A 24,680-nucleotide genomic window follows, 5' to 3' on the forward strand; every position below is an offset into this window, starting at 1 on the left:
TATGCGTAGCTCCTCTCTACGCTCTCAAAAAGACCTGAAAATGGAGCTGCAGACCTATAGACATCATCTAGGGTTTAACGACAGCGACTTTGCTACGCACTGGAACGTTTTCGTTCCTTCCGACCTCGGGGAAATCAGATACCTTAACCCCCTTGCGGAATAGCAAGCAGTGCGTCGAACCACCAAAGTGGAACATGCCGGTCTGGTCGCCTTTCTTCACATGTTGCCCCTCCTTCACCGTAATATCGACCGAGCTGACTTCATCCATGCCAATAGCGATAAATGCCATCAAGCCAATTGCAGGATTATCTGCTTCAATGAAAATGATGCCTCTGGTTGCCATCGCGGAGAGGTAGCCCTGACCAACTGTAATGCCTTTCGTATCGATTTCCCCATGATTGTTAGGATCTGCAACACCCTCAAACAGAGGTTCGCTGAAGTATGTGCCGTCCTGGACAAACGCGCGCTTAATCGTTCCCGAAACGGGAGAATGCCAGCGGTGGTAAGAAAGGGCAGACAGAAAAGCTTGATAAACCGTTGCTCCCGCGAATTGTTCAGCCAGTGGATCGTGGGCTAGCATATCAAGCACTGAGTAAGGCTGGCCCTTGGCAAAAAACCTGTCTCGCAGTTGCGCGTTCCGTTGAACGTTGAACACCTTGGATTCGCATGCATTCGCAATGACGTTGTCATCATCTGGGGATGCCACAGGCCTTGCATCATCGTGTACTTTGCGTGTAAAGAAGTCTGCGTAATTTTTTTAGTATTTCCATCCTCGATTGGGCCATTGTGCTTCAAAAAAGCTAGAGGCTAGGTTAGAGTTTATGATACACTTACCATCCCAAGATTTGTAGCCGTAGTACTTTGCTGATGGCTCGCATACAAACATTTCTTCAAATTTCATGGATGACTTCAAAGGAGCATTCGCAACTTGCATAACATCGTTTAGGCCAGTTTCGCCAAACCAGCCTTGCTTGTGGTCACCCAAGGCCTCTGCTGATTTTGGCGTCTGCAGTCAAATTCATGTCAGCCGACTGTCAATGCTTGTTATCGTTTGGTGGGACGAAGCGCCGTCGAAAATGACAAATAGAACTGGGTTGCGTAGCATTACCTCTAGAAACTTGCCCCATTCATTCAAAACCTTTTTGAGTGCCTTATTCACGTCCGGGTCCAAGAATGCAGCATAGCCACTGAAAGCGGAGTTAATAAGCCATCTCGCCTGTGGCGTAAAGCATGCCGAGATTCTTACCTTGGTGTACCCATGGGATAATCAAGGATCGCGCAAAAGGGTACTCCTACCACGCCGGCACTTTCGGCTGCATCTGTCCACTCCGGCGCCCTTGAGACAACGTGATTAAGCACCTGTAGCATATGCTGGTAGTCACGAATTTGCTTTGTGCCTGTGGGATCCTTCCAGTACGGCCGTTTGTTCGGAATCTCTTCAAACATCTGGATAAAGTACATATAGATTCGGCTGTTGCCTTCAATAAGTTCTTTAAACTCTTGCAGAGCCGGGGTTAATTTTTCGTCAGGGTGCTTGTCGACGTGATGAGTTACGCGGCGAAGATATTCCCTGTGAACACGATGATCCGCTGGAAGCCAGGCGCCCGGCCTAGACAATTACGAAGAAAAAAAAAGGTTAACTCCCAAAATTCACCACAAAAGATAACAAGAAATCAATGTGTTCATACTTGTGGACGCGATATTGACTTGGAATATCATGGTGATCGCCGTGTTGCCAAACCATTGCGGATGAAGAGTCAATGAATAAAGACGTAGAAGCTATACGGCTAAACTGTGAATGAATAGGTGTACTTGAAGAACTATGCTATAACCTATTATATAGGATTTGAGCTATCCTTATATATTCTATTAACATACATGGCATGACGTGCGGTGGCCGGACTGTAGATTCATCAGTCCATTCTGCGTGGCTGCGCGATTTCGCTAACAGGATAATGATGCAATGGTGATGTGGACGCCGCCCAATAGTAATATCGAGATTCAGCTTGATTCTCAAAACAAGTGCATCAAGCTCCGTTATACGCGATCGTCAGCCGCTAAGCTGCCGGTTTCCCGCGAGCTAGTGTGGTGCCTCAAAGCCGATGCGGTCATATACTTCATCTTCAGATTTGCGGATGCATGAAACAATGCCATGTTGCTATGCTCGGGGAAAAGAAAATAGGTCATAGAAGTCGCTGTGCTTTGTAGAATTCCACAGTGGGCCTATCCGTTTCGTAGTGCTTCATTCGGTCACTCGAGTATGTATTGCGATGGCTGTGACTTGAAGGCGTATTTAATCAACCGAATTGTTGACGCCATAGATATGTGGTCGCTTCTTCACACGCTATTGACATTCGCTGATATAATTTCTGCATTAACCCAACTCTATTAGTCTACTATCTGCTGCGTATGACTTTGCATTATCTGAGGAGAAGTGAACCATTTTCATTGGTGTTGAATCTGCAATCTTGAGAACGACAAGCGAATCGTTACTCGGAGTGCCTACATACCTACCCTTTCGTCCACAGGTGGCGCTGCGCTAAACAGTCGGAAAGCAACATTGAATAAACATGTGGCAGCCGCCTGAAGCCTAAGATTTATTGGATCTTTGTGACGATTGGCATGGTTCGTTTCTCTAAAGCGATATTAAATATGCATTGTCTTTTCGATAGCCTATAGCAGATCTGGAAAATTATCTGTTGCTCAACAATTTGAAACCTTGCTATATTATACATGTCTGTGCACTTTCTATTTACCTTTCTTTGCGTATCACAGGGCTTAGTCTGAAAGCCACTATAAAGCTACTGCCAAAACTCTAAAAGCCTCGCTGTTTGTTGGGTTCTGTTCGGTTGCGCTGAAATAAAGTTGCGTTCTGATGCTCTGAATTAGGTACCTAACGCACAAAGGCAAACCGAAAAAAAAAAATAGTACGAATACTACAACCCTGCCCGCGCTTCCACAAGAGCAATTTGCAGGCAAGACCTCGGCGGACTATTAATGTTGAAGACCTTCTTCTTGCAGTGCTCCATGTTCATCAGCTTCCAATTTAGCCATACCAGAGCTGTAACCTCACAATTCGAACCAATATCTTTTCCCCATAGCCATATCCTCTTGATTCGTGCTCGAACTATGGATTCGAGCTGCGACGAACAATCGGACTGCGGTATCAGCACACGCCTTCTCATCATTTCGGATACACATGGAATGAAATTCCCGGTCGACGCTAACGTACCTGTCGATGTGGCCATCCACTGTGGTGACCTCACCCAGCATTCCAAATTAGACGAGTTCAGGGCAGGTATTAGTCAAATGGAAGTGATCAACGCACCTCTCAAACTCATAATCGCCGGAAACCATGATTTTGCGCTCGACATACCCACTTTCAGGAAGAAGATATCTGAGGCATCCAGATTGGAAACTCTGGATGATACAGTGGTCAAAAAAGAATATGGTGACTATGGCGCAGCTCGAGAAATCATGAATGAAGCGAAAAATAAAGGCATAATTTTTCTCGACGAGGGATCGCACCAATTTTCACTTAAAAACGGCGCTCTTTTAAAAGTGTATGCAAGCCCTTGTACACCATCGACAATATCATCCAGCGAATGGGGATTCCAGTACAGCGACATTCACAATTTTAGTATCGACCGCGGAATCGACATTGTCATTACTCATGGGCCACCGTACGGGATGATGGATATGTCTGCAGAGAGAAAAAGAATCGGATGCCCGCAGCTCTTTGCGGCTGTAGCAAAAGCCCAGCCTAAGATTCACTGCTTCGGGCATGTCCACGAGGGATGGGGTGCAAAACTGGTTACGTGGAGATCCCAAATCTCGAATACTCCCTCTCACTTCACTGATATTGATAACGACAGATCAACAAATATTGAGACACTATTGAGCATGCGCGGATCAAGATTCGAGTCACCAGAAGAAAAGGAAATGAGAGAGGGAAGAGTGACGGAACATAATTTACGTGGGTATTGCCAAGTCAGCCCCTCTAGCGATGATTCGTTATCTCTGGGAGATGGAAAGACTTTATTCATCAACGCAGCAAGTCAAGGCCACGACAACCTAGATCAACTCCCCTGGGTTGTCGATATCCAGCTACCAGCGAATGCATCACAGATTTAATGAAGCGGGAAGTGTTTTACAGCCAATAGCTGTTTACTTTTGATACGTATATTAACCAGAGTAGTTGTAATTAAATCAGATGCCACCTTGATCGAGTTATACCCTGAAAGACAGATATCCAATTGAGTTATCGCAATTTGAGTAGCCGCAAAGCAGCATCTTCATTGTGTGTGCCCATAATGGCAGCCAGGATCAAACGATCGAGTACTCCGATTTGTGCACCAACAGCCAACAAATCGCCAATTTTTTTCACAGTTAATGTTGGAAGACTTTCACCATCTCTGGCCACCTCTTCGAGTAGCCATCGAAAATCTGTCATATCTCCATCATCTTGGCGTTCTACTATCGTTGTTGCTCTTAGTCTGAGAAGATCCGCCTTAGATGCTAGAGAGGCTCCAAAGTATGGTACTGTGGCGTATATCTGGTTGATATATTCACCACCTGCTTCGACAAGGTCTACTCGGATGCGGAAATCTTGTTTTGAGTCAAAAGCAATTCGACCATCATCTTCGAAACTAAACCCAGCAGCACCAAGCTCAATCGCCTTCCAGATTTCGATGAGGACACTAGCAGGGGCAAAAATGTCTATATCTTCGGTATACTATGCAGAAGAGTGAGCCACGCTAGCTGCACCGCCCACAAGAATCATTTCATGTTGCATATCAGGTCGAATCAATGGTATAATCGATTGGAAGCACTCTGATAATGCTTCACGTAACGGCGCCGTGATAGATCGGTTAGATTTAGGCATTCTGAAGAATGAAAAGATGTTCGAACGTTTGCCTTTTGTTTAGATGGGATGGATTATTGAACGATTGCACTTATATACAATCATCGAAAAAAATTATTCACGCAACATGTAGCCGCCATAATTAAAGTTTGCGATCACTACAGAAACATCGACACACTCTCACCTTTTCGCGTCGTCGTGAGTGGAATAACAAACAATGACGAGCGTGTTTTCTTACCGCTGTGATTCTTTCTCCAGATGAGGCAAATATGACCGAATACCGATAACTCTTGCTTCACAAGTAATTCATTATGTTCATGGATACAGATTACAACAATAAATTTACTGAGAGCTGTACGTGCAAGTTTCTTCGAAGAATATACCACACAATTGTCAATTTAGTTTGAACTTTGTTTGAAATGAAGCTAACCAGAGAATTCGGCTAATGACAGTTCAGATAAGCCCAAATCCCCTGCCGTGCGTTTTGGCAGCGCTGGCAAGAGCTCCTGTGTCCATGCAATAATCTGTGGCGTCTGTAGACTGACTTGTACACCCGTCTCTGTACTCTGAATGCGTGATTTGGAACCTGATTTGGAGCTCTTAAAAGAGCTAGAACCAAGTACAAAGGGTCCCCAGCCAATTGATGCCCTGGCCTCTGCTGCTGATGCCTCCAGACTGCTCTCTAACCACGCGGTATTGCCATGGAACTCCAACTCCACATTAGAGGCAACAATAAAGGCACTTGGATAACTACAAAATTGTGCATGAGACATCTCCACGGGTAAGTCCTGCTCCACGGCCTCGCGTAAGACCTCATGCCCAGGCGAAATCGTGAATCCCGGAGCAGCATCGAGTTGGTGATCAGCAAAGAGCTCCGCTTGTAACCAAGGGCGCTCAATGTCGACGACCATACAATCCATTGAAACCTCAACCTCGAGGTCGTCCATGGCTGAATCTGGCTCGTCTTTAGGGTATGAGTTGGACTCGCCGATTCCCATTGACCAAAATCCCCATCCCACGCCAAAGTTTTCACTCATAGCAGATTGGCTCACCGCTTTGAGCGAGTCATGTTCTGATACAGCTACCTTCATTGTAATGCGAGTCCATGGCGATGAATCCTTAACCATTGAGTCTTCCAAAAGCCTTCTATTGGCGATCAGTTCATGATCGTCGACAATTTTGCCATTTGCATAGACCTCTGGTACAACAATGGTGTTTGGAAGAGGCACCAATTCAGAGCTCACTCTCTTCAATTTGGATTCAAGCTTTTCAATCTGGCGTGTGATGGTTTCAATGCGGTTTCTAACATAGCTTTTAGCCTCTTCTTTACCTGCGTCATCGACGGCCTGCATGACTCCAGCTTTCCGAGGTGTGAATGCTTTGTTCCAGGTATCCGCTTCGGCGATTATAGCGTCAAAAGGGTTGATGAATGCTTCCACGTTATGCTCAATGTCACCGGCCAATGTTGACGGTACGTTGTCTTCTTTTTGTACAGCTGGTTTGCTGTCCTTACCTGCAGATATCTTGTTCTCTCCGGTAAGTATTTTGGCGCCCTCTGCCATAATTTGTTCGACACCCTTCGCAGAAATCTGTTCTTGAGCCCACTTCTTTGCGTCGGCATCCGCGTAAGCTTGTTCATAATGGCCTCGTAGTGTTGTACTAGCTTTGTTTTCAGTCTCACTAAATTGATGTGGGATAAATTTGCCGCTGCTAATAGCATCGTAAAGACCCTGATGGGAGATCAAAATGTGATGAAGCCGCTTGATTTCTGCATGAAGCTCGATTATGGAGGGGCTATTCTTGAACTTTTGCCACTCATCCATCTTTTGCTGTACCAGACTGGCCCAGTTTGAAGGCAAAAGATTGACACTGTTGTATTCAGTAACGCCATCGGCAGCCAGTAGAGTAAGGTTCCGGAACGCCTCTTTGCTACTTTCAACCCGTTTCATGGCAGAAGCGAGATCAACTAGTCCAAAATTGAACTCGACTGGGAATTTATGCCCATACACAACCCAATCCATGTACTTGGCTTGGATGGCTGCCTTATAATCGCGACCATTCAGCTGCAACCACTCAAGAAACGAATATTCTTGCTGTTCTGCGGTCAATCCTTTTTCCTTGATGGTCTGCAGGTGTCTCATTTGAGCTTCGTTATAACGTTCGACCGCTTGGTTCCAAGATTCCTGCTTCTCCACATACGTCTGCAGTCTCGATTTTCCGGATTCGCTATCATCGCTTGTCGTCAAGTAGTTCATGGCCTGGGTATATCTATCGCGAATTTCGGATTGACGACCAGTCAGCATCCTGTCATCTTCGCTAGATGAGACAGAGGTTTTGACGGAGACCAAGCAGTCCAAGGCAGCAAGATAACTTCTCGAAACACTTTTCCCAGTGCGGTGGATCTAAATACATCAGCTCTTTGATCCTTTTAATTGAGCAAAGATGACCCACCATTACTTTGCTAATTGGGATTTGGTTGTCAACCAATTGAGCTTCGGCAATTCTAACGCCTAACGGTTTGATCGAATCTATGGTTTCATTCCAGCAAAATTCACTAAGTATAATTAGCATATATAAAGTAGACGCTGGCCTTATGATGCAACGCACCTTGGATCAATAATGGTTCCCGGCACTTGAACGGTCATCAGTTGCGTGGAAGGCACGGTAAATGACGAGCTGATGGCTTCTCTAATTGTAGTGGCTACTGTAGTCACCATGCTGAGGGCGCCTCTGTCCTGCGTAGTTGGTTTGACAAGCTCAAGTTTCTCGCTAGAAACTGCAGATGCAACAGCAACGGACATTGTATCATCGCCAGCTCCAGCAACAGGACTAGCAGCAGCAGTAGAGAACGCTTTGTTTGACATTGTATTGCTCGATGCTCGATTTGGATTGTTCTGCAGGATATTGTCAGATTATCGTTGGAAGTGCAATTTGAAGCGTTCAATAACTGACTTCGAGGTAAAGGATTGCTGGATGGCCCTTTTGAGTGACGCACAAAAGCGAGTTAGGACCCTAAAGAAATAAGCCTTACACAGCTGGGATTCAAACTCTCTTGTACCGTCTCCAAGACTGGGTCATGTTAGAAGTGGCCTCTTTTAATAGTCGCTATTTCTAATGCGATATAAATACTTGCAGCTATCATAAATGGCCATATCCACTAGTAACATTGAACAGCTGGGCATCCAAGTCTTGATGTGTCTCGTAGCCAGCCCAGAGGCCAGCCCAGCTATACTACCTACGTCACTTATGTGCTACAACGCGGCTGAATTTTCTCCAAATTGAGGCTTGTAAATGAAAGAGAATGGTCAAAAGATAATTGAATACGTAATGTTGTTTGTTCAGCTTGCTACTTTGTTATTACCAACGATTGAGCGCAGAAAATCTGCCACTCGGACCAGGAGCTGAGAGTGTTCAATGTGGCTTGCGCGTGGACGCCACGCTCAGCGCCAACGCTTTGCAGTGTCAGTGCTCGGATTCAAACAATTTTGCACATCACGCCGTACATGCTGTTTGACCCGAGATGGAATAGTGTTGATGTTCACATTTCGCCCATTTTCCACTATTCTACTAACGTTTTGCCTTTAATATGGAAGAGAATTTGCCCACTGCAATCCTAGGCGCATTACCAGCCCAAAATTTGACCGGTTTGTGTAATGAACACCCCTGAATTCTCACTAGATGCTTCGTCGATGATTTTCAACATTCCTTCCACGCTGGACTCTATCGTGTCTGGAGGCCCAGAGGCAAACCCCCATTGATCAGCAACAAGTTGGCCCGCGCGCGTCTGTACCCAGCCAGGATGAAGTGCAATGGCGATGAGGCCGCGATCTTTATTCTCCAGATGCAAGGCCTTTGTCAGCCAATTTTGAGCTGCCTTACTTGGGCCATACGCGCCACCAGGAAGTGGCTCCATGTCTGCAATGCTTCCGACTGAGGAAGTAACCATTACAAGCTTTGGCGACCGTGATTCTTGTAAAAGCGGCCAAAGAGCTTGGAAAACGAGTAGAGGCGCAATGGTATTGACTTCAAAGGCCGCGCGAAGTTCTTCCGCTGTCGTCTCGGTGGCCGGTACCATGGGCGACGTTCTTCCAGCATTATTGATCAGGACATCAATGCGATCGATATCGAGTTTGAAAGCCTCTTTGACTTCGGCCGTGGATCGAATCGTCGATAAATCCAACTGCAAGATTTGTAGGCTGCTACCTAAACCTTTTGGAGCCGCCGTCGTCTCCCGTGTAAGAGTCGAAACTCCGTCTTCATTTCGAACTGTTGCAATAACAATCGTGTTGGAGCGTGCAAGGAGGGATTTAACAATTCCAAGACCGAGACCCCGATTTCCGCCAGTCACGACATAAACGGTATTAGTCGCCATGTTCGAAAGCTGAATTCGTATCGTCGTCTATTCAGCGATTATGATTGTTGAAGAAGGAGAGAGGGAATCTATAAGTGACAAGATCTCTAGCCACCAATTAAGGTATGTGGGGATTCTTTCTAAAATGAGGGGCTGTACTCTGGTGACTAGGGCTTTATTCTAGGCATCCAACGCAGCGCAAGGGTAATCCCCTCGTACAATTGCCCCTGGCTCTACTCCCAAAGCACAGTTTTAATACGATATTAAATAATACATTCTCGCCAACTCTTGCATTACCACTAGTATCAACAGCCTTATACCGTGAAAGGGACTTACAACAACATGTTGCCAGGACAAGTTGTGTCTCCGGAAAATAAGCTGCTTTCGGGGCTCCTCTCCACACATCATTACCTTTCTTTCGCAGTTCGTAGCACGTAAACATGCTGCTGACATGTCATAGAGGCTATCTCAGAGTTCCACGTTCTCTATAAACCAACTATGTGATTCGGTCAAATGCACATACTAGTAGTACTTCACCCCGCAATCTACTCTTGCTCTAATATGCAGGCGGAGTATGGATGGACGACTGTTAAAGGATTCATGGTAATATTTCACTTATTTAAAAGAAATATGGAGCAACCAGCATGCATCTTATCACTGTCACAGAGATTATGACTGCTCCGATTTTCACCTGTCCTATATCTATTCGCTTGGGGTTGCTTCCTCAGATATGAGATGCGTATTCAAATACGCAAGTTTGGCAGCTGGTAGCTTGGAAATTAACAGGGGCGCGTATACACGAAGTGAGCTTCGCGTTAAATCAGGTAATAAAGACACATTCAGCTCTAACAAAAATATTATATATAAATAAAGGGCATTGTTGGATTTGTTTAGCTCTTAAAGAGGCATAAGGTTGAAAAAACCAGTTTAGATTACAAGATGAACAAGCAAGAAATAGGGCTTTCTGTGTGAATCCAGATCGATTCCAATCTTTTCTTCCTCGCCAAGATTTTGAGTGAGATGCAGGTTTCTTAATCCTGGGTCACGCTTGGTATAATCAAATGGTATTTTCACTATTCGTGTAAAGTCTTGGCTCACTTGCTATAGGATTAGAGACAATGCCTCAGGTACGCACAATCTCTATGAGATCCATAAGCTCGAAAGAGCAGCATCCTCTCTTTTGGCAGCTGCAGAGGCTTGTTGTACGCTACTTGTCAGGGATATGATAAGCAATTACGCCCTTTTTCAATTATTATATGATGCCGGTCATTTACTTACTATCACAAGTCTCGATTTGGAACTACTACTAGCAAACCACAATCGGGCACGAAGAGCTGTACTGCACAACCGAAAACATTGCCGATGAGAACGATGGTATCTCGGGAAAAATTATGGTATCGCAGAAGTAATCGAAAGTGGCCATTTATACAATACAGCTAGGAACTCTATATTTTACGCCTGCAAATCTACAGTTCAACTTTTGTAAACTTGTCAAGTAGCACGATGAGCCAATTTTGAGCTTTTCCAACACATCCCCCGTTACTATAGAAAGATCGCGGGCTTAGTTCACGATATTAGTTGCCCGCCTCATAAAATTCGTCATACCTATCTATCTGGCTAACTGTAATCAGATCGGGAGAACATGTTGGGTCTATTGGCCCAAGCTACCCTTCTTGGCCATGCGCATTTTTCTTCGTGTTTAGATTACGTTGTGTCTGTGGCTGGAGCAGCTCCAATTTTGGAAGACAGTTCATTGTTTATCATGCTATCAAACTCGTAATTCTCAATTATTCGGAGAAACAGTTACGAGATTATTGAAATAAATGGTGCGCTTTATACTATCTGCATTACGAATGCTGTTCTTTCAGTACTCTAACCGAGGAACTAGAGATCGGTGTCTGCACATCGGCCCGAACTTTTCTTGTGCTTGGTGTTCGTCACAGCTTATCTTGGGCGTGATATCATGGTATCCCGAATAGGTAAACGCATCGCCTTTTTAGGTCTAGACTCGGGCTCAGCTAGCGTCAACCGGACGTGGAGAAGGTTCAGATGGTTACTCATCTACCCGGCTTTCGATGTTTATAAAAGGCCTTGGCTATACAGTGAAGTCGTTGATTTTTATACACTACTCATAATCCAAGCATTTCAATAAAATTTATCACTCTTCAAGGTAGAAATGACGGAGCCCAACATCCTTCTTCCATCGGACGGCGCGTCTGGTGTCAACGCAGACGGGAAAGCGACAGCGACCTGTCTCTGTGGCACTGTCCAATTGTCGTTTGTAAGTTATCTCAATATGACGTTGCTGTTTATATCACTGATGTGTATTCTTATTAGCCTGTTGAAGGCGAAGATTTGATCAACACATTCGTCTGTAACTGCAGTGATTGCCACAAACTCAGTGCCTCCATGTTTTGTTCGAACTTCACAGTCAGTGACAAGAGCCTCACGCATGTTCGAGGCGAAGACAAATTGACCAGATGGGCTCAAAACAAAACTATTGCATCAGGAGCTACAATGGAAGACAGTTTTTGTTCGGTCTGTGGGAACTTGATGTATAGGAGGAGCAGCAGATTTCCAGGAATGAGCATCCTGAGAATTGGGACTGTAGACGACTTCAACCTACATGGATCAAAGCTGAAGCCACAGTTTGAGCAGTTTATTGACACCAGAGCCAACTGGCTAGCCGGGGTACAGATTGAGGGAATACCACAGCACGCAAAAACCGGATTCTAGGCTGTGCGGAGAATTGTGCTCCATTCGAGTACCTAGGTAGCTTTGATGGCAACATCTTCTCCGATCCATTAGTAGACAGAGAGCGCAAATAATTGAAATCCTATTCCCATGTCTCACGTTGGAAGAGAGCTGAACTTGTACTCATTTACCTAAAATCCTCGCAACTACCTAGTCATTGACTATTATACTATAAGCACTTACCTGCGGTAAATCGCCCTATGTCTATAATCTGTATCCTATGATGTTGGGGACTCTACCTGTGAAAAACAACAGAACTTTCGAATTCTCAAACTGGGACTTTCAAAGTATTATTCCCACAGAGTAAAACTATTCACGCATGGTGTTTCTTTCCTATCAAGTGCCTGCTAGCACATAAAACTTTGAATCGGCATCTGACGCGTGTGGATGGGTTTAGCTTGCTGGCATTCAAAGCATAATTGCCCCATGCCCGCTGTAATCAGCGAACAGGGCTAAGCCGCAGAACCGCTGACGTCAGTGTTTCCCACAGTTATATGCAGCGGTCAAATCGAAGAATGAAAACTCAATTTCTGCAGTGTCAAGCGTATTTCGTGTTTTGAACTCAATGCTTAGCCGCCATGAATAGAGGCCGTGGTTGCCTGGCATGCAAAGCTGCAAACGCCAAGGTGCGTGACCAATTCCGCTTGTCAAGTGCGTATAGTGACACAGTATGACAGTGCGATCTCAACCGTCCCACCTGCGGACGCTGTACTCAGGAGGGACTCATTTGCTCTGGCCTTCCGCTAGATGCTGTATTCGTATTTCGCGATGAGAATGAGGTGGCGAGGAGAAACTCTCAGCGTGCGAGGAGGCAACTGGGAGAGGGTTTCATTCCACAATGGGACACTTCAAATTCTTCAAATTCTGTCTCCCAGGGCTGGCCACACCAAGCGGCTGCTGTAACGATCGGTTCATCGCGTCTACAACAACAATATTCGTGGCTTAGCGATCATGCACTTGCAACAGTACCGGAGCCGTTAAGAAGGGATGTTGAGACAAGAGCCGTAGAGCGATTTTTTGTTAACTGGACGCTACATCCCAGTAACCACGGAGGATCGCCAGGTGAGTTTAGTTTGTTTGGCCAAAACCAGTGAAAAATACTGGTTTTCCTCATTCTGTTAACCATAATATACTTAGGCTATATGCATGAGCTTCCTATGCTTTTTCTAAGTGCACAGCAAGATTCAGTCCTTTGGCTTGCGGTCCGCGCTGTGGCTTTTGCAGATATTAGAAACGAGAATACTGGAAACATCTCGTTTCACACCAAGTCACGACAACACTACGGTGCTGCGTTGAATCGCATGAGAACAGTAATCAACGACCAGCAAAATCTTGGGGACGACAGGATTCTTTTTTCGATGCTGTTAATTGATAACTTTGAGGTATCACATTCTCCAAATAATTGCATAACTCCACTAACAACCGTGGGATAATATTAGTTGATGTATCTAGGTCGAAATGATCCTTTCAGTCCACATGGCGAAGCCATTAAACATATCTTGCGCTCTAGGGATGATGGACAGCTGTATAGCCCGAGCCGCTTTTCGCTTTGGCGTTTGACTCATTATCGACTCCAATTTTGGCAAACCTTGTTTTTTGAACACCCTGATGCTCAGCAAATTGCATGGGTGAGCAAATTGAATATGGAGCAGCCAGACTTGCGCATCTGCTCGTATGTTTTACATATGAATATTCTTACTGCGCTGTCAAAATCTCTCACGCATACGAATGAGGATGACGAGACGACACGACGGGAAAAGCTAGGCCGAATAACCCAATTGGCCAAGGAGATGCAAGAACTCATTTCGGCCATCGAGCAATGGATGTCGGAAATGTCCGAACCGTGGAGAGCGAAAAAACAGGATTCCCAAAATATTGTAGTTTTTGGGGATGTTGATGAAGTTCATAGCTATCCAATCCCGCGCCTACAATACTCGCAGATTCTTAGCTACGACGATATCTGGCTGGTAGGAGATTCATACAAAACGCAATACATATGATGACACTAACTATAAATCAAGGCTTATATCTGGAATTTCCATGCTTCCAGTCAAATTGTATTGCGAGAGTCATTGGTGGAAACCATTGAGAGTGCCTCTGTACTACAAGGCAAAGATGAGCTGGATGAAGTTGACAAGTCCGTCATACAGAAGCAACGAGAACAGGTCGACAATTTAGCTGCTACAATTCTGGAATCATTTCCCCAGCTTCTGGGGTTCACGTACAAGTATAGAAAGTCCGGACAGCCGCAAATATCTTTACAGGGAAGAATGGTTGGACGACTCTTCGCTCTTTTCTCAATGTGGGTAGTGCAAAAGGCCAGATTTGCATCGACTCAGAAAAAGCAGACTGCGTCTGATGTTGTGGCTTGGATTAATAACCGTCATGGATTAGACTAGCAGAATAACTGTATTATTGAATCCATGAATAAGGCCTTCTCGCAGGGTAAATGCATGGCTTGGATAGGATCAAAATACAAGGGCGTCGAGCTCTGTAACTTTGACATTTCAAGTGACACAGCCTACTCTCTTTATGCCACGTTAAGCCGCCTATACTGAAATAGATGAGATGCAACATTGCCAGATTCAATGGTTAGCATGTTACTTTCGGTAGGTTGAATAATCTACTTCACGAGGGTTTGGAGATAACAGGGCATAGAGGTCATAGATCGCTTTAGTGATTGGGCAAATGGCTGACATGCTAAATTTGTCTCTGTATTAGGCTTACCTTTTCTCCTGCCTTGTTTCCCTTTTGTAGGTGTTGCGGTTGACATACTTGTGCACACTATATCTGTTATGATTGCTGGAGCTGGAAGTTTTGAGCCCTTCGTTGCAAGTTTCAGCGCTACATGCCATAAATTGCTATATTCCTGGCTTATCAATGTTCAGTGTGTACTTTGCCGATGTGCACATACAACTAGGGGTATCACAACCGTTGGGGCTTTGGTAAGTACACAACTATTGGCTCTTACACACCTTTTTAAGTTTATTATAGAAGTATGTTATTCAGGCTTTATTCTCAATGCTATTCATATAAATCTGTTCTACCATCATCTAACCAAAGGCCCTCAAAGCTTCTCCTTATAATCCAATTACGCTCGAATTTGTTCCTATCGCTGTAGCTATGTTGTTGACAGTGGCCATGATAAATCTCGTCGCTCACTTTCACTGGATCTTTTCTTTTATTGGTACTACTCTGTAGCGTCTTGGGTTGTTCTTTTCTAAACCTATCTTAAAAACTTTTTCGGCGCTATCTCTAAACTCGAATCATTTAAGTAAAAAAAACGTTAGATACTGAGATATCATTGTTCTGCCTGATTAATGACCTCAGCGTGGAGTATTTAAGTTTATGAGCGTATCTGCAAACTTTGCATAAGGGTCAATGTGCTGGCTGCTTTACGCGCTATGCATATGGCTGAAGTAGGTAGTGATTTTGCGCTCCCAAAGCCCACACAAAAAAGAAATTTCCAGAGAGAGAAAGCTGCCATTTGCACCATTACTGACAGCTGCAAATCTAGCCTAGTTCGGTTCTTTGTCAAGCTTTCGCACCATATCCCTACCAGCAGAGACATTTTTTTTGTTGATTGACCTACTGCTTCAGTGCCTGGATAGACCTTTGCTCTGCCAGCGCTTCATTTTAGTACCCCGGAAGGCAGTGGCTTTACCCGAGGCATCTGCCTCTCAGGCCAGCCTTGACGTATCAGAAGAATCAGCACAAGAAGAATGCGAGGCTGCGCTTGCTAGGTTAACTTATTGAAGTTTATACCAGGGCGCAGTGTCTCCATGCAAAGACAAGTGCGTCGATCTTGAGCGCAACTTAGCGACAAACTCATGTCACTCGGGTGTGCATCTCAGATGCTTGATCAAGGGGCAAACGTTCGGCACAGGATAGACCATAATGGTATTTCATTGCTAGATGAAGTGAGCTATAGCGAGTATTATTGAGGTGAGCCATCGAGCAGTGTTGGCAGGAGATGCGGAGAGCAAGTTCAGAGGAAGCGAAAAGCCGGAGAGGAGTGATCCATTCGGTATCACGATGATTCTGGAGAAAAATAAACCGGGGTTTGGTGAGTAGGTGTCACGCTACCGATATATAGTTGTCAATCGTATATTATGAGAGCGATAACATATGTTGACTCAAATGTATGCATCTGTTCTGGCCCGAGTTGAAATATTCTCTTAGATCTAGGCAAAATACATATAGCTGTCACTATTCCAACTTGCTACTCTAGGAATATTCCAGTTTAAGTATGTGTAGGCCTAGCGTTTTCCACTGAAAGCAATGCGTACGGTTATCAACAATTTAGCTTCCTGAACGAAACAAGTATTTCTGCATTGGGATCGGGTAAATAAGCGCTATTGTAAGCACTACTACCTACTCGTAATGTATGCGTATCATTTATATCGTTCTTCATATCTTCGTCATAGTAATATTTCGTTGTGCTTTCACTCCAAGTATACTCTCAGGTAGATACAACATACTAATAGTCACATTGTTTGGCTGGACAATTGTATAGTGCATTTAGGATTCTGCTCCCCTTAGGTGTCGTACTGACTTTAAATCAGTAATCTGAAGTGTTCATAGACAGAGAAAAGTATCACTTAGAACGAGAAGAAAATAGGAAGTTGCTAATGCGTGTCCCCTATTCAACTAGGAAAATGGGAAGCTTGTAATGTACTATTTAGTTTGCATAATCAACAAAAATTCGGCACATCCATTCCTAAATCTCCGATTATCTTGTGAGCCCCGGAAGCGAGGAGCTGACTTCCCGCCGCCGGTGGGAGACCTTACTTGCTAGTATTTCGGGCGCGGAGGCGGCAGCGGTAAGTGGAACCGAACGGCAATCTCTACCTCTGCCTGTGATTACCGCCTCTAAATGCCAGGATAGCCACGTTGGCCGTTAAAAGGGATTTGCATGTTTATCCAACAGTAGCAATTGTGCCAGAGCATCTTATTTCTTTGCGAGGTTTGGTAAATAGCTGTTTTGCCGTGCGTACATGTCCTGCGCACATGCCATTGTACAATGACTTACATGAGGCACTTTTATATATTGCTTACTGGCCAGAAATCAGCATATCTATCTACACATATTGTTTTGTCGTTTCAGAAATGTTGTAGCATGCGCTGAGTTATCTTATTCTCCGCAGAACCATTTTTCGCCTCACAGCTTGGAAGAATAAGGAGGGGGAAAACATCAAGCTTCTTTGTATTCTGTCATTCTGTGAATCAAGGACTGCGCCTCACAAGATGTACGATATCATACGAGACGCCCAACTGGGCCAAGCAATCCGCTAGATATCAAGACAAAAGGCGGTGTCATCCTTGTGGATTGGTATACCACAGATGACCCCGCAAATCCGCAGCACTGGTCACGAGGGAAAAAGGCTTTCATCACACTCGTTGTTTGCGGCTATACTTGGGCAACGTATATTGCTAGTGCACTGTTTGCTCCTTGTGAGCCAGGAGTCGAACAGCATTTTCGTGTTAGCCCAGAGGCATCGGAACTTGGGTTGTCGCTATATGTCCTCGCTTATGGTGTTGGTCCAATGATTTTTGGGCCTTTGACGGAGATACCAGCTGTGCGAAGAAATCCCGTATATTTCTTCTCTTTCATTATGTTCTTTGCCTTGAGCTTTCCTACCGCACTTGTCAACAATTTTGGAGGCCTTCTAGCCCTCCGCTTCTTCCAAGGGTTCTTTTCTAGTCCAGCTATCGGAATCGGCGGTGCCAGTATCACCGATGTATATGCATTTTTATACGCTCCGTATGGACTTGGGTGGTGGGTGTACTCCTTTTGGGCCGGGCCAGCTTTTGGTCCAATGATTGGTGGATTTGCGGCTACTGCAAAAGGATAGCGTTGGCCTCTCCGGGAAATCGTTTAGATATCGGCTCCAGTAGTCCTAATACTCCTGATCCTAACATTAGAGACATCTCCACACACGATTATCCTCCGACGGGCACAAAGACTCAGAAAGCGCACAGGGATAGAGAATCTTCAGTCACAAAGCGAGATAGACCAGAAGGCTCTGAAGTTTAAAGAAATTCTCTTTTTAACATTAGTCCGCCCGTGGGAAATTATGCTCAAAGACCCATCGGTCTTGTTTGTCAATCTTTACACGGCATACTTCTATGGAACTTATTATACATTCTTTGAGGTTATTCCTATTGTGTTTGGACCGTTCTATGGCTTCAACCTTGGTGAAATTAGTACCGCCTTCTTAGCTAATTTTACCGGTGCCATCATTGGATTAATCATGTACTTTTCATACATACACTGGTATTTGATTCCCGATACAATTAAAAACGACCTCCGAGAACAGGAACATCGCCTAATTCCTTCTATATTCGGCTCATTCTTCCTTCCTGTGGGAATGTTTATGTTTGCGTGGACTGCGAACGCCGAGATATTCTGGATTGTTCCGCTAATTGGATGCTGTATTCTCAATCGGAGGCTACCTAAGTGTTCAGGGATTGTTCATGTACATCCCATTGTCATACCCAAAATACGGAGCTTCCCTTTTCACCAGCAACGATTTTGCTAGATCCGCAGTGGCTGCTGGCTGTATCCAAGCTGCTCGACCACTTTTCATCAACTTAGGGGTTCACAAAGGTTGCTCCCTCCTTGCCGGTGCCAGTGTGGCTGGTGTACCGGCACACTTGTCCTTTACTTTTTGGGCAAGCAGCTACGTGCGAGGTCAAAATTCGCCCAGAGCTGATCGTAAAAGGTGACGTATTGGGTACAGAGCAAGTACCTATTTGAGGTTAACCAGTAATCTTAATTGCTTGAATCTATGAATAGAGCTCATACAAAGCCCAAGTAACGTAGAAATCTTTCACCAGTGAAAGGCCGACTTGATCTATGAGCGTATAACTAAGAAAGACCAGAGAACAGGACACACAATGATGAGAGCATTGATGTGTTGCGACGTTCTGGGATTAAAAGGGTCCAGCGGACTACTATTTCACATAACGGGCAATAACTCAGCAAAGAATCGTTCGTCCAATGCTGGCATAGATCATGCAGACACATGGCATCTCATGTAGCGACCATCCAACTAAGACCGCTGTACATGACCCTTACAATAACAAACCCCGCTAACAAGTCTCTGGCTTTTGAGAAGAATAACGAATCAATACTATTCGAAACTTTTATCTCGCTTATATACCCTTTAACTACATAAGACTGCTGCATATTTACTATCCCATGCTACTTAACCACACTATTATACTTCCTATATCATTAACAAATGTAACTTCTCTCTATATTTTCCTATAATACAATGCATAATTCATTTTCTCTTTAATTCTTTATTGATCTCTAGGATAGCTTCTAGTTAGTAGCCGGTGCATATGGTCCAGGAACATCAAACTCAATCCTTAGCGCCTCAACGATTGTATATGCATGACTCCATCCATACATATCTGTCCCCGCCAGCTTTTTGGCCCATTTCCTATTGGTTATCTCGTTACAGTAATTGGAAAATGCATTCATAACTATCGAAAGTGTGGCATATGGGTTGTTAGGATTGGCGGTGAGTGCCTCAGCTTGAAGAGTAGACGCTGTTAGGTTGTTTGTCGAATTCGCGGGGGAAATTCCTAGCAGATAGGCATCGCGACAATTATTGTAAAGATCAGATACATAACCGTAACTATCTTCAACGTCTTGTCTGGTGCCAGATAAAGTTAAGTGGCCAGCGACTAAATGCTTAAAATCATATTCTAGAGCATATTTATGTGCTTGTATATAACCGGGTGTATCCTCTGTCTTTCCCAAGAAGAGGTACGGCGTCCATTTTGGAAAGATGACTTTAACATATGTTCATGAGTAAAAGACCCTCTGCAGACGCTTGTGGAAAGAGTATTAGGCGCTACTTACTATCAATGAGCACCAGCACTTTCTGCGCTGGGGCGTATATGTATGTATTATCGAGCGAATGGTTAGGGCCTCTATTTCTGAGCTGAAGGGTCTGATTGCCAACAGTCAAAGTCATTGAATCCGAAAATGTTTTATCGGGCAGTGGGCGATAAGGATCATTCGCTAAAACGAGGTATTCTCGTGTTAAGCGATGTCCAATTCGAGTAACATTGCCGTACAAAAATGAGGCGCCGTTGTGATCGGTATGAGAATGGCTATAGACCTGATGCGTTATGGGCAGATGAGTAATATTGCCAACGGCATAAAGCAAGTTCTGCCCAATAGATGGTGGCGCATCGATCATAATAACACCCTTTGTAGACACCAAGGCCATTGCTTGGTAATAGCCATTGGTGATCATGTATGCTCCTTTGCCGAAATCTTCAACGCGATATCCATCGCTGTTGAGAGGAGGTCCAACGGCGAACTCGGGTATGGGGTTATAGGTAGGGTTTATGTCCTGTGAAGGTCCGATAGCCTGGGGTGCTGGCGTTGAACATGCCAGCACAGCTTGTATAACACCTGAAGCTAGTAACGCTGACTTCAACATGTTTCTAAAGTGCCGCAAGGATCCAGTAAGAGTATAATTCAAGCGTGTGCCAATGCGAGAGCTGTTGAGAGCTATTGAAACGGACGGGGAGCGATCTTATATACGTATCTCCGTACCTCCGTATCTGCGAGACAGTTGCTAGAATAACAGTGTCGGTCTGCTGCTTACTGCATTTTAACAACAGGGGTTGGATATTGTATCATCAATATCAGACGCCGAGTAGTCCAAGGTTAGGGAATAACTTCAATGGATGCAGCGGTAATATAAACCGGGTATTTTGAATACTTCCCATGTAAATAAGAAGGTACCTTAAGCGATAATATTTCCAATTTCTGCTAGCGCCGGGCGGAATATCTATGGAGAACTAATGTAGCTAGTAGTTGATTGCAGATAGTAGATCCATCAGTAAAGTTGGTCATTAACAAGCACAGCCTGATCAACATCAATAGAGTAACTATACCTTACTATAAGGTATTCTGACGAAGCTTTTATGAATCATTACTCAGCAATGTATTCAAGTATCCCTAGCTTACATGCAGCGTGCGGCCAAAAGAATCCTGCTACAGGTCGATGTTGATGAGCATAAAGTACGTATGAGTACACTTACTCGAGTATATACCCTGAAATTGCTTATAGCGTAAGTAGTCAAGATTGTAGTGACAAAAGGTAAGGAATAAAATACAGTCATACCTAGATACCGATCATCATCATTACTTTCATATAGTCGCAATGATATACGTGGGCAAAATTTTTCTCTTAACAATTACAGCGTAGTATTTCTACACATCAGATCTAGCTGCAGCGGGATTAATGTATGTACATCGAATCGCGGCTCGTTCGGCGGTAGGCTAGCTCCATCCCCTCGCGAATCCCGTCTACAGCTATCCAGGTATGTTTCAGAGAGCTTCGAAGTTCGAGAAGAGAAATTAGAGACTAAGTAGGGAAAAGAAGGAAGTAAAAAGAAAAGAAATCGCCGAAATCGCGATTCTCATGCATACAAGACACCAACAGTAGGATGCCTCGTTGGTTTTACTTAATTAAGCAGCTCAAATTCTAAGTGAATAGCCTAGCGCCGCATCCTTCGCTCTAGGACATGTATAAGCCCATCGCCAATTGCAGCACGTTGAACTTCTAATAAAAGCAGTTGCAAAAAATAATAAACAAGCTTCTTAAGGCGTGCTATGATATAGCTATGAGTATATGTATAACATCTATCGGGACATACGAGCGACTGTTGTCAAAAGTAGCAATGAGAACATCCTGCGCAATAATACACAATACAAAAGCTGTGGTATAAAAGGGACTGTTTTGCTACATGCGGATAAATCTTGATTACCAAATTAGGAAATTCATCGCACCTACTTACCACCTCAAAACAGCATTAATAATATCAAGCATCTGCGGGTGGATGATAAACGGCGATGGCTTCGCGAAGGAATTTTTTTCTAGATGTGTTTAGCTCAGCTCTCCAAGTTTGCCTGCGACAAGTAAGTCAATGCTTGCAATATTGGTGGTATATTAAGCTAGCTGTTTGCCAAGACCGCCGCATATCGATTGACCAGATCGCATTTGAAGCCCTATACGGAACGCCCTATGCTCATAGTACCTTCTCGAGAGTCCGAAAAATCTTAAGGCATAGAAATCCTGACATCGTAGGCTCGCCAAAACATTTACGTGGTACATCTAGTTGGATAACCGGAATTACTAAAGAGATATTAGCCTTGTCAGTGCAGATACCTTGGCAATATCAGAGATACCTACAGACTGGCCAACAATGCCTCTTAAAGATGGCTCAGCCACAACAATTGGCAACGAGAAGTCTACTGTAGACAATGCTTCAGCGCAGCAGCCACCGCCGCCGCCGCCTCCCCCTCCTCCCCCAAATGGTGGCCTTAAGGCCTGGATCCAAGTGCTTGGAGCGCATTTTCTTTTTTCCAATTCATGGTGAGTTATTGTTTTCCACCATAGTTACTTGGTTTACCTCTTCCCTAACCATTGCTGAAATAGGGGACTCGTGAACTCCTTTGGTGTCTTTCAGACCTACTATCAGGATGATCTTCTGAAATCGTCCAATGCTTCTGATATCTCATGGATCGGCACTTTTCAGGCCTTCTTGCTCGTGGCACTTAGTGTCATTGTGGGCCCAATCTTTGACCGCGGCTACTCTCGAACACTCATCATTGTTGGTACCTTTTTCACAGTCTTCGGTACCATGATGCAAAGTTTGGGAACGAAATATTATCAGATATTCCTCGCCCAAGGCTTGGCTGTTGGCCTTGGCACTGGCTTTATTTTCTTGCCTAGTGTGGCTATTGTTGCTACATACTTCACAAGCAAGCGGGCCCTAGCTATTGGAATTACTGCTTCTGGTGGCAGTCTGGGAAGTGTCATATATCCCATTGTCTTTGAGCGGCTCCAGCCTACAATCGGCTTTCCTTGGGCTACCAGAGTCCTCGGCTTTATTTCCTTGGCAACACTTATGATTAGTATTGCGGTTATGAGAACCCGAATACCTCCGCCTAAGCAAGCCCGTGCATTACTCGATCTACGCGCTTTCAAAAACATGCCATATTCCTTTTACAGTCTTGGTCTCTTCTTGTCTTTTGCAGGTTTATACATACCGATTTTCTACATCATTATCTGGGCGCAGCGACATGCAAACGTGGACGCTACGTTATCGTTTTATCTTTTGGCAATCTTGAACGCAACTTCAATCTTTGGACGAATAATTCCCGGCCTGATAGCTGATAAGTACGGTTCATTAGAAACAGCTATCGCATGTACCTTGATCGCTGGTATCCTTGGCTATGTTGCAATTGTTATCAAGAACTTGGGCGGCATCCTTGTATTTGCCATTCTATACGGATTTGTTTCTGGGGCAGTTGTCTCGCTGCCCTCCGCTATTGTCGCCTCTCTAACGCCTGACATGAAATTGGTCGGCACTTGGATGGGACAGTCATTTTTCCTTGCCGCACTCGGTATCTTAATCGGCAGCCCTATTGCGGGGACCATTATCAACGTGCCGGGAAATAAGTTTTCTGATGGATTCATCTTCTCTGCTACGCTTGTTATGAGTGCTGGCGTGTCTTATATTGTGGCTAAAGTACTGAAAACTAAAGAGCAGCGATTGACTAAAGTCTGATGCGCAATCGCTAGCTACCTAGGTAGCCTTGAAAAACATCAAGCCCGCATTTCTTATACTTCTTTTTATTTGTTCTCATCTTTTATTATATTGGCATTTTGTCTTCGCGGAACGAAGCTCCGATTTCGTTCAACGCGTTTCATGCTTTGTATGAAGTCACGGGCCTTGGACAGTTGGAAGAGAAACTTTTAATGGACTATATAATTTTTTGCTCTAAACATCTACAAATACTATATCTTCGAATACTAATGAGTTGTTCTTGAGTGCTTCATGGCGAAATTGAGACCACCTACATAGGCTAATAGATTACCACCACCTACGCTTCAATACTTAGTCCGTAATTTCACAACTACAAGCAGTCTCGCTCAATAACTCAATATACCCAAGTCACGCTAGATGCTTCGTACTAATAGCTTATATAGTTCTTGACGTACCTCATTTACCAAATTACATATTGAATCAACGCTACGCTTGGCGCTTCCAGCAGGATAGTACTTGCCTGCTGTTCCATGTGCTTAGCGCAGCTGTCATGTAGGACATGAGACAAAAAAATAGTCATTAGAGGCTGGACCTTTTGACTAAAAGCTTTAAGACATTGATCAGTGACTTGTCTGCTTGCAGTTACATTAGATATGATCTACTCAATACCTCCATTGTGCGCTCGGTATTCTAAAATATCTTATTACCAACTGCAAGATCTTCGTATGTTACTATTATGAGATGATATAAGATTGTTCGATGGCAAGTAATTAAGAGATAATTGGTTTTTACTATCACTCCTGACTTGTCTGTTTGATCCGATTGAGTAGGTGCTGAGCTCAGGTAGCTCCTAAACGAACAAAGCAAATGGTTTTATCGTTAACTCGACTCACCGCCTAGAGACATCAAGCAGTTCACCGGTTTCCATAATCTGGAAGGTTCAAAGCAATCCTTTTTTATTTTTGTAAACTAAATCGGCCAAAATAGTGTTAAAGAAAGTAGCTGGGTAGTAAAGATTACTTGGTACAAGTTATCTTTCGACCCAAATAGAAAAGAACCAAATCCCCCTTTTCAACACAATATCTCACATTTTTGAGCCCAAATCCGTTGCTGGTAAATTAGGCT

General features: G+C 44.3%; 8 protein-coding genes across 8 annotated transcripts; 4 read left to right on the forward strand and 4 right to left on the reverse strand.

Annotated features, from left to right (window-relative positions):
• Positions 1–67: 67 nt before the first annotated feature.
• Positions 68–1,744, reverse strand: TGAM01_v206607 (phosphatidylserine decarboxylase; the record flags this gene model as incomplete). The annotated part of the gene is made up of 5 exons (XM_018801634.1): positions 68–744; positions 835–1,006; positions 1,109–1,187; positions 1,247–1,609; positions 1,689–1,744. 5 exons carry the CDS (start codon positions 1,742–1,744, stop codon positions 68–70), a joined length of 1,347 nt encoding a protein of 448 aa, XP_018664949.1.
• Positions 1,745–3,129: 1,385 nt separating this feature from the next.
• Positions 3,130–4,134, forward strand: TGAM01_v206609 (hypothetical protein; the record flags this gene model as incomplete). Its single annotated transcript, XM_018801633.1, has 1 exon — positions 3,130–4,134. One exon carries the CDS (start codon positions 3,130–3,132, stop codon positions 4,132–4,134), a length of 1,005 nt encoding a protein of 334 aa, XP_018664948.1.
• A 127-nt stretch (positions 4,135–4,261) lies between these two features.
• TGAM01_v206610 (hypothetical protein) lies at positions 4,262–7,581 on the reverse strand (the record flags this gene model as incomplete). The annotated part of the gene is made up of 4 exons (XM_018801632.2): positions 4,262–4,719; positions 5,295–7,266; positions 7,316–7,418; positions 7,472–7,581. The coding sequence occupies 4 exons, from the start codon at positions 7,579–7,581 to the stop codon at positions 4,262–4,264; spliced, it is 2,643 nt and encodes an 880-aa protein (XP_018664947.2).
• A 905-nt stretch (positions 7,582–8,486) lies between these two features.
• On the reverse strand, positions 8,487–9,236 carry TGAM01_v206611 (hypothetical protein; the record flags this gene model as incomplete). The annotated part of the gene is made up of 1 exon (XM_018801631.1): positions 8,487–9,236. The coding sequence occupies one exon, from the start codon at positions 9,234–9,236 to the stop codon at positions 8,487–8,489; it is 750 nt and encodes a 249-aa protein (XP_018664946.1).
• Positions 9,237–11,391: 2,155 nt separating this feature from the next.
• TGAM01_v206612 (hypothetical protein) lies at positions 11,392–11,951 on the forward strand (the record flags this gene model as incomplete). The annotated part of the gene is made up of 2 exons (XM_024549906.1): positions 11,392–11,496; positions 11,553–11,951. The coding sequence occupies 2 exons, from the start codon at positions 11,392–11,394 to the stop codon at positions 11,949–11,951; spliced, it is 504 nt and encodes a 167-aa protein (XP_024405380.1).
• A 596-nt stretch (positions 11,952–12,547) lies between these two features.
• Positions 12,548–14,368, forward strand: TGAM01_v206613 (hypothetical protein; the record flags this gene model as incomplete). The annotated part of the gene is made up of 5 exons (XM_024549907.1): positions 12,548–12,595; positions 12,647–13,031; positions 13,107–13,351; positions 13,409–13,936; positions 13,991–14,368. 5 exons carry the CDS (start codon positions 12,548–12,550, stop codon positions 14,366–14,368), a joined length of 1,584 nt encoding a protein of 527 aa, XP_024405381.1.
• Positions 14,369–19,299: 4,931 nt separating this feature from the next.
• On the reverse strand, positions 19,300–20,434 carry TGAM01_v206614 (hypothetical protein; the record flags this gene model as incomplete). Its single annotated transcript, XM_024549908.1, has 2 exons — positions 19,300–19,775; positions 19,846–20,434. 2 exons carry the CDS (start codon positions 20,432–20,434, stop codon positions 19,300–19,302), a joined length of 1,065 nt encoding a protein of 354 aa, XP_024405382.1.
• Positions 20,435–22,208: 1,774 nt separating this feature from the next.
• TGAM01_v206615 (hypothetical protein) lies at positions 22,209–23,576 on the forward strand (the record flags this gene model as incomplete). The annotated part of the gene is made up of 2 exons (XM_018801628.1): positions 22,209–22,378; positions 22,442–23,576. The coding sequence occupies 2 exons, from the start codon at positions 22,209–22,211 to the stop codon at positions 23,574–23,576; spliced, it is 1,305 nt and encodes a 434-aa protein (XP_018664943.1).
• Positions 23,577–24,680: the final 1,104 nt, after the last annotated feature.

This window comes from Trichoderma gamsii (assembly GCF_001481775.2).
Source record: "Trichoderma gamsii strain T6085 chromosome Unknown Scaffold_22.2, whole genome shotgun sequence".
Classification (NCBI taxonomy): Eukaryota; Fungi; Ascomycota; class Sordariomycetes; order Hypocreales; family Hypocreaceae; genus Trichoderma; species Trichoderma gamsii.